This window comes from Pygoscelis adeliae, unplaced genomic scaffold, assembly GCF_000699105.1.
Source record: "Pygoscelis adeliae isolate BGI_AS28 unplaced genomic scaffold, ASM69910v1 Scaffold83, whole genome shotgun sequence".
In the NCBI taxonomy this organism is placed as follows: Eukaryota; Metazoa; Chordata; class Aves; order Sphenisciformes; family Spheniscidae; genus Pygoscelis; species Pygoscelis adeliae.
Genome location: NW_008824467.1, coordinates 3,668,066 through 3,677,661, shown reverse-complemented (window position 1 = coordinate 3,677,661; position 9,596 = coordinate 3,668,066). Strand labels below are relative to the sequence as shown.

Genomic DNA, 9,596 nt, shown 5'->3' with positions numbered 1-9,596 from the left:
TATCCTGTGGTCCCAGGGGCTGTTCAGGACTTGCAGACTGCTTTTAAGAAGTGGTCAAAGGAAGCCTTTTTTCTATAGGTTTAAATTCTCTGTGTGAGGGTCTCCACCTCCAGTTGAAAGTTTTGAAAGGTCCACACATTGAAGGATGTCGAAAAGCACTAAGCTCATGGAAGGACTGCAGATTCACTATGAACAGGGACAAGGTCTGGGTCTCCTCTACAGCCTTCATCATTTTCCAGCATATGGTTTTAATTTTGCTCACCTTAGCAGCTACTCAGCTGCTTATTAATTCTATTAAAAAATACCAGAAGTGGAGTGAAATGGCAATCTGCTTTGGTCCTGGCAGGAAAGCATTTGAGGCAGTCCATGTCTCACTTAACAGACCTACTCACTGTGACAGTGAATTATTTAAGTACCTGTTTAAAGTCCTGATTCAACAAAACATCAGAGGAAAGGAATAACTGAAAAACACCCAACACTTTTACAAGTGTATTTAAGAACTGTAATGCTACTGTCAAATTAATTTGTGCAATGAAAGATGTCCTAAATTAAAAGGCTGGATTTTCCTATTTGAAAAATAAAGATCTGACTGATTTGGTGGTACACCATGTGAAGGGCATTTTAACTTTACAACTGCAAGAACTTTTGCCTCTGTGCCTCTGTCCTGGGGCTCTCTCTCCCTTAGCAAGTGCAGGATCAACTGTCATTACTGCCAAACACTTAGTTTGGCATTAAATGCCTTTATAGCTGGAGATTCAATAGCCTCTGTAAGCCATCTCTTCCACTAACTGTCCTCGCTCTCAGAATGCATGAACACATCTGAGTTAACCATGTCTGGCTGTGTAAAACAAACAACAGCCTATGCTTAAGAGACTCCCAAGGACCGCATCAGCTCAGAAATTCTGTTTTGGATTCTGTTGTGATACCCCAGACAATGGAAGTGATGTCTGGAACTACTGAAATTCAGACTTGCACTAGAGCAGAGTGTGGTTTTTTTTCTTTCATAGACCAAAATGTCTATACATGTAAGTGAGTATTAATGACTTGCTGTGGCTATATGTGTTACAGTTTTTTTGACAACAGGTAATGCTGATGCTAAAATCCTATCAGACATGTCACTAGCATCTGGTGCTGCCATCTGCTGTTTTCTTCTTATCAAGTTAACTACTTAAAAATAAGATTTCAGTGATCTTCCTTTTCTGTATTGTAATGCATTTTAACACAGCATAAGTCCTGAAAACCTGTGTAACAAAAAAATATTGATGTTGTATCTTGCTTTAGCATAAAGTCATCTACTCACTTAGTAAAATGAAAACTCCTTCAGACGCTGTGTAATACTCATGAAGGTGGAAAGTCAATGATAAACTTTGCCTCAGTTGCAGCACATGCAGTTTTGAACATCTTCTTAGGAGAATACTGACAAATATATTTGCAAATATAGAAAGTTAGATGAGAATGAACAGTGAATGGATGGTTTGAATGAAACTTGAGTATTATCATTGGGAATGATTGAGCTTCCTGCCTTTCTGCTTTTACACAAATGCCACGTTCATTATACTGATGTATTTCTTTTAAAAGATAGCACATCAGGAGTAAAATGGGGTATTCTAGTGTTTCCAGTGGAGTAAAATCTTTAATTATCTGCATGATCTGGCAGAATTACCTTGCCGTTCAAGGAAATTTCATACGCAGGCATATGACCAGTCTTAACGTTAGCCTGCTGTTGTGTCGGGGCAGTGGTTGAAAGCACTCCAGAAGGCAGTGAAAGGCACCTTTGGATGGTCATGAGAGCCATGCCACAGCTTGTCCCTGTCACTTATGCAAAATGCCTCTTACTTTCCAGAGAGTAATGTGTGGAAAGGGCTGCTTTCATACAACACGATGCTGTTGCTAAGTGTTTGTACCCATCTTTTCCTGAACCTCTGTTCCTTGAGTGATTCAAGCCTATGACGAGAGCTCTGGCCTAGAGCAGGAGGCCTCCCCTCCTCCCATTAAAATACATGGATAATTAAACAAATAAGAAAGGTGGTGGGGGGTGCGGTCTTGGATAATAAATATTTATGGAGGGGAGTTTGGGAGTCAGTCTTGCTGGGTGTACTTAAGAAGAAATTAAAAGCTTTGTGCAGTATGGGAGGGTTTGACCTCATGTAACACCATAACAGCAGCTTGGGGCTAACCTCAAGTAATGTCAGGTCTATTGAAAATACATAGTTGCATAGCCCTCTGAGCTAAATAACTTCATTCATGGTCACGCAGACATATTTAGCAGTCTTGGAGAAAAAAGAAAATACTGAGACACCAGAGGAAAGCCTAACTGCACTGTTAGGTATTTATAGGTATTTTTATAATAACACATCCTCAGGAACAGACCTTCCCTACAACCCTTTTTAAAAGTGAAAAACAAAGCAGTGAGCAGACAGCCTAGCCACTGGCCTTTGAGTAGTTTGGATTGGAAAATTGTGGTGATTCCAAAAATAGTTTAGTTTCAAACTGCAGGCCTCCAGATGTGACATTTGGGATAGGCACACTCTGAAGAGAAAAAGAAATGAAGGATAAATATCATCAGCTGTAGAAATTCCAAATAAAGCTCATCATACCTCGGATTCCACAGTTAAGCAACAAAAGAGCTGTTACTACCAATTGTAAGGATATTCTCCTTCAGGTTTTATTTTTCAGCTTTTTAACGTGTGTATTTGCAGAGAAGGATTTGTGTATATAATTTGATGTGTGGTGATGGTTCAAACTCACTACATTTCTGGAAAAAATATTTCCATCCTTAGAGTGATCTGATTCCTTTTAATTAATTCTGGTCTCTTCTATTGTTTCTGTACAATTTTTAATTGTGGAAGTTACAAAACAGAGACATTTCTACTTGAACAGATTTATTAAACATTTTTTTCACCAAATAGGATTTAGTTATGAATCAATCCCAATTGATAACTTCGGAAAACAGAATCCTCTATTTAGCTGCAGGCCTGGTTTTCCTCAGTAGCAACACAAAACCCACCTATAAACACTCTGTCAGGATCTGGAGGGATCACAGTACTGCTCAGTCACTCTTTAGGTTTTCAGGTGAGACTACCAAAAAGACCATCTCAGAACTGTGGAAATGTATCCAGATTGCACTGGATGGAGATCACTAACTTTTGTCTTGCAGATCTCTGGCAGCTGTTCAATAGTAGGACATCACAATGGCTTTAGAACAAGTGTGATGGATTTGAATGAAGCAGTCAGAGATAAAAGGCTATCTCTTTTCACTAGGGAAATATTTCTAAGATAAAAAAATATTTGATTTTAACAATGATATTTCTATGTGTCTGTTAAATTTATTGGGAGTATTTAATTTTTTAAGTGATTTTTCACCTGTCTCATATCAGGACTTTAAGTCTCCTTGAAGCTATACGTTTGTTTTTATTATATTACCCCATATGGTGGAAATGATAGTGACAGTGCAGATTAAGTAAGCGTGATTTTCATTTGTACTAGGATTCCTTTTTCCCATTCTGGTATTATATAAAGAGTCCCTACAAACTAAATGTAAATCAAATTGCTCTTTCCTAATTTTCAGCCAATAAATAATCAATTTTACTGAATGGCAGGGATCAAGCTAATGAAAACTAGAGAGGAAAATGTGTTCCCTAGTTTTTACACCTAGCATTTTTTTTTAAAACATTTCTAAAATGCTATAAGCATACCCATAAGAACCATGCACACTGAAATGAGTCCCCTGACCTCAAGAGTTTAGACTATAGTATCCTTATCTAAATCTCTCCAGAGTCTACAAAGAAACATACACCGCCTTGAAAAGACTCTGTATCTGGACCCAGAGTCTTATCTCCAAATCAGACAAGGTCTAGCTCAAGAGCTGAAGTAAGGAAGTAGGTGAAAATTGATAATGAAAAATTAGAGGGAATTCTTAAAACAGCTGTTGCTATATTCAGCTATGAATAGGAAGACAAAGTTCCGTATATATAAAAAATACCTTGTTATCAAAGGTGGCTAAGGAAATTCCATTTGAAAGTTAAGAGGACGAAAATGTCCTTGGAAAGACTGTCTTTGGATAAGTTATTTTTCAATTCACTGTGAGAACTTTCCAGATGAAGTCCAACTTTTCCCAGCAAAAATACACTTTGTAGAGTAGTATTTCTTCATGTAATTGAGTTTACATGTGTGATACAGGAAAGAAAGCTTATGCAGATTGTTCACTAATGACATTTTCAGACTGTAGCATAAATGCGAGAAGAGCTGCCCAGAATTTCTTGAATACACTGATGGGCTGACAGAGAGAGTCATAAATACTGGAACAGGTTATGCTTTGTCTTACACAGCAGCAGAGGAAAAAAACGAAATCCCCACCTCCCTTGTTTGAGTGAGAAAGGCTTCCCGTGTTTGGTCTGGCATGGCTGTCCCTCTACCTTTAGGAGGGCAGGGAATAGCTCATCTCTTACTGGTATTCTGCAGTCAGGAGTGCAGGAAGTTCTGGCAGTTGTGAGACCCTTCAGTGCACCTCAAAGTGCTGTCTCTGCAGTATGTTTTTACGCTACTCCTGGAGCAGGGCTGGTACTGACACCACGCCTAGTCCAGGACGTGCCTAAGGACACAGTCAAGTCCATAATCTGCAATACCACAGTAATTATATATTTTTCAAGCTTAGAATATGTATTTGTGGGGTTTGGTGTTGAGGGATTTTTTTCTTCCGTTGAGCTGTTTTTCTCTGTGAACAAAAGGAGATCCGCAGTGCAGAAACAATGACTTGCTTAGAGTCCAGTTCTGCCCCTGCTGCAGTCACTGGCAAAGTTCACACTGAGGCCTTCGAGATGAACAAGCAACAGTTCCTATTTTGCCCCCCTATCCTGAAATACCCTGGATTGGTTTTAATCCTTCAAGGCCAAGAATTCCACCAGCTAACTGAAGTAACACGGGGTTAGGGACCACAATCACAAACCTGAGACAGCTGCCCTCACTGTCCATCTTAAGAGAGATGCTAAGACTGGGCACAGCACTTTAACTGTGTTCTACCTGGAGATGGGGTCTTTCTGCTACTGCACTAGATATCAGCAGTCAGCTGAGGAAGATTTTATTGCTGCTTTCCATGTTACTTCTGTTTGGTAGACAAAAAAAGGGCTTCAACGCTTAAGATCAGACTGTGCTGCAGCAACCTGATCAAGCAGAGGAGTTGTTTCTGCACGTGAAGATTCAGCATTTCCGTGAACTTGATGGTGTGAAAATAAAAGAGCTAAAACCTACATAGCTAAGTGTTAATTAGGTGACACACATGAACTTTCAGCCCAGTATCTGTAGAAGGAGCCTACCTGTTCCAGGTGGCCAATTAATGAGGCAGTATCTCTTACAGGCTTCAAGACTGAATCCAGACAAAATGAAACTGATAGAAACAGTTACACTGATTTCACAGATACGAATTGGTTTCTTAATCTACATGATTGTTTTCATCCAAAGTTGTTCTGATTCAAATTAATGTTGAAAACAATATTTATTCATCTTCACAATTATTATTTGCAGGCACAAGTGATAAGACGGCCACCAGCAGTGATTTGTTACATATGTGGCCGTGAGTACGGAACAAAATCTATTAGCATCCATGAGCCACAATGCCTGAAAAAGTGGCACCAGGAGAATGACCTGCTACCCAAGCACTTGAGAAGGTTAGAGCCCAAAAAGCCTGAAGTCAGTCCCATACAAGGTAAGCTACAGACCAGATGAGGAAATGGGAGGAATAAGGTGGGACGAAGAAAAAAAAAGAATTTAAAGCTTCTGTCATTGGCACATGATAGAGCTCTTCATTTGCCGTTAAGCACCGTACTTGCTTAACGGTTTGCAAGTACTTCTTTCTCCATTTTACTCTGAAGACAAGGTAGCCATCATGGCTTCAAGCTTTCTGTTAAGTATCCTGTTCTCCTTTTGTGCTGCATCCATGAGAAGTAAGAGCAGTCGTTGCCTTGTGGGACATGCCTCCTGCGACAATCCTCTTTATGTGTCAGTATGTTCTGAATCAAAACACAAAAAGATTAGCAACCTGCTTCACAGCTACATCACTACCTTTTGACTACTTTCAACGCTGTAGAAAGGCGTATTTTAAAATGGGCAAAAGCATCCAAAAATAATGTGCAGACTTGACACATACAGTCATTAAAATAAAATACCCTTCAGGCAACATAGGGATAGATACTTCAGCCAGGTGTTACACCTATAGCGTTGGTTATAAAAAAAGCCTGACACTAGCACTTGGCAGTGGTAAACAGTGAGTGGCCTCGAAAACAGGCATTCTGTGCTAAAATAAGAAATAGAATACTAGATGGATGATGACTGGTAATAAATAAGATATTTTTAAAATCTACCTATAACATATACTGTAGTTTCAGGTTTTTATTAGAATATATTTATAGATAAAAATGCAGTATCTTCTACGATGAACATCCAGTGGATGTTATTGATCCCTTTTTATTTACAAGCCTTAGAAGCTTTCTTTGTGAGACATTATAATATAAACACAGTGGGAAAAATATATGTAATATAAAATAAACATTTTATTTCTGCCAGTTATATGTGTTTGTGCTGTGGGTTCTGTTTTGTAAGATGCCTAGACCCCACTTCTTCAAATCAATGAAAATTGATGATCCCCAGCACCCAACAGAGCTGGGCTCCCATATGTGTCCCAGGGGTGTGTGCTTACTGTAGGACCAAAAGGAAATCTCATCTGTGCTTTGCCTGGAAGCTGCTTCCAGGACTTCCCCATTCCCACATAAAGTTATTTCACCATTTCAGCTGGATGCTTTCCCTGGACCTGCCAGCTAGTCTGAGCTACTTTGGGCCAAGTTTGGACCACTTGCTTATAGGCAGTTAATTCACCCACTTTTTTTTTTATATTCCCCATAATCTCCCACAGCTTCCCCTAATGTCTGGAAAAGTAGACAAATTCTCCTACAACTCACTGTGAAAGAGTCATACACTAGATCAGTTTACAGCAGTACAAAGAAATATGTCCCCAGAAGACACATGCAGAAGAGAGCAAGATCACTGAGAGCACTAACCAGCTGTTCAAAATAATAATAATCGCAGCTCAAACAATATCAGATCAGGACTTGGTTAACGGATGCCAAGCAGCAGAGTTGAATCTGCAGTAAAAGATAGGTTCAAAAGACATTTTCATTGTATTTGCTCTTTTTGTTGTTAAGCTCTTTTTAATTATTACATGTTGTGTGGAAAAAAAAGATGGAGAAAATGAGAATTCCATCTGAAAGAGGAGGATGCAAAAGGACAAGTCAGGTTATTTTGAAATACACTATTCTTATTTTGAAGGAGTGGAAGCAGAAAGACAACCACTCTTTGAGAGAATAATCCAGCAGAAGGCTCCCAGATATGAATCAGAAAATTGTCTCATTTATGCAATGAGTCATATCAGGCGCCACGCATCTCTTATGAGGTGTTGTATGCCCACGGTTCCCCAGGGATACTGACCTGCTTCCAGCATCTGTCCCTAAATGCCTGCTGATGCAAGTCTGATCAGTTCTGTAGCTTGAGCTAAAATTGTTGTTTCCCCTGCAGTTGCCTCATGCTCCTGGCCTCAAGAAAATAATCTCAGTGTTGTTCTTTTTCCGTAAGACTTGCTCTCGATCATCTGGTAAATTCTATAACTGACCTTGAGACCACATACACGTACTGCATGTCTCACAGTTTCTCAACTTAGGGAGGAGGGATTACCCCTGTTGTTGAATGGAACAGGCAATGTTCAAAAAAAGTTCAGAAATATTAACTGCTTACATAAAACTTTTTATAACTTACATAAATCTTTTTCTGAAAACTCAAGTGTCACGGGAAGACAACCGCTGCCCTGATTACACAGTGTTTTGTTTGTGGAATGCCTAACACATGCCTGCAAGGAGAAAGTCATCTCTCTCTCTCTTTTTTTTTATATTCAATAAACTTTCCAAAGTACAGAAAATACACATTCATTTCCTGCAAGCAAAGGGGATATTTGTCTCAGCCAAGAAAAGAAACACTACTTGGTTGCTCTTCTAACAAAAAGAACATTAGGAACAGGCATATTAAGAGATCTAAGGCTTATTGTGGTTATGTGAACCATTGGATATGAATCATATTAAAACTGTATGGGCCTTTAATGAAGAGCTCTATCATGTGCCAATGACAGAAACCATGAAGTATTTTTAAATGCACAAATCCTTTTCTTTTAAAAATTGTCTGCTGTTAACGGTTCACAGACAAAAACAGTTTTTTACTCTTTTTCTGTATTGTCATACCTTTTGAGAAGGGCAAAGCAAATACATCTTCAAATCAAGGCATGTACATTTTTTTCTGCATGCACTTCAAATGAAAACTCTTGAGATCTAAATCCAGGTATTAAGCAACCTACCTGGTCTTTTTGGAAATCAGTTTGAAACAACACTATGTGAAAGTCCATTTCAGAATGAAAGTAAACAAGATTTCTTTATACTTAAATAAAATCTTGAAAGTATATCTGATGTGAGTGTTTGAAGAATGCTCCTGAGCTTTCAGAGCAGTCACTCTTCCCACAGTGGAAAATAACTGAGGGTAAGACTGGATTAGTGTTTAGATGACAATAGATGCATCGGTGCAATGACCTCACTGGAAGTTGTGGCTTAAAAGAACTGTAGGTTTTGTCTGTAAAGTTTTACACTTACCTAAGCTTTACTCCACTTACTGGCAAAACTTGCATAGACTTCAACAGGAAGAAAATTGGGCCCCTTGTTCAGAACAGTACAAAGAGCATATTCTCAAGTATGATAATGCTCCAACCCATTGCCATGGTCAGATAACACATGCTCATTAAACAGAACTTGAAGTAAAGCCAAAAAGTGAAATTTGCTGATAATAGTATGTATGCAAAGATGTTAATAATTAGCTGAGAATGCATATCATAACACACAGCATGATGTTTTCTCTGTACTCTCATACAATACAAAATGATTCAGTTTTAAGTTAATTTAATTCAACCCATGGGACAAAAAGCAGAGTCTTTTTTATATATTTTTTACTCTTTTGCTTCTTTCCTTTCTTTCTTTTTCATTTGCAAAAGCAATATGGTTTGGTTAAACTGAAAGGCTCAGTCAACAGGTATTTCCTGAAAATATTTTCCATAAAGAGTTGAATGTGGGTCTCCAGAACGAAAGCTGATACTTTCTTTTTTTAATTTTCCAGCCAAAGGTTTCTATGATCTTGATTCTTTAAATGAGGCTGCCTGGATCAGCGCCCAGAAACAGCTAGTTCCATGTGATATTTGTGGGCGTACTTTTCTTCCAGACAGACTGATCGTCCACCAGCAGTCCTGTAAACCGAAACCTGCAATGTGAAGTGGATGTAACACACATGCATAAATATGCATGCATGCTCACACACACATACATGCACCCATACCTTCCAGCCAAACCATGAGAGAAATAAAATCCAGCTGGAGAGCCATGGGCATCAAAACTGTAGTGTGTCGTCAGATCATGTGATCCAAAAGCCTCCAGAGTAAAATCAGCAGTTGCTACTGTAGTGTAAGGTCAAATATGGTGATTTTTTAGCCCAGCAGTAGCAAAAATGCCTCCTCATTTCTG

The 9,596-nt window shown here is 38.8% G+C and overlaps 1 protein-coding gene across 1 annotated transcript in view; it reads left to right on the top strand.

Annotated features, from left to right (window-relative positions):
• The window catches only part of LOC103914481 (zinc finger protein 474-like), a 12,016-nt gene extending 2,669 nt beyond the window's left edge, over positions 1–9,347 (top strand). The window contains exons 2-3 of the mRNA XM_009321119.1: positions 5,521–5,701; positions 9,196–9,347. Of these exons, the coding sequence (XP_009319394.1) occupies positions 5,521–5,701; positions 9,196–9,347 (333 nt within the window). The remainder of the gene's footprint in view (positions 1–5,520; positions 5,702–9,195) is intronic.
• The last annotated feature ends 249 nt before the right edge of the window (positions 9,348–9,596 follow it).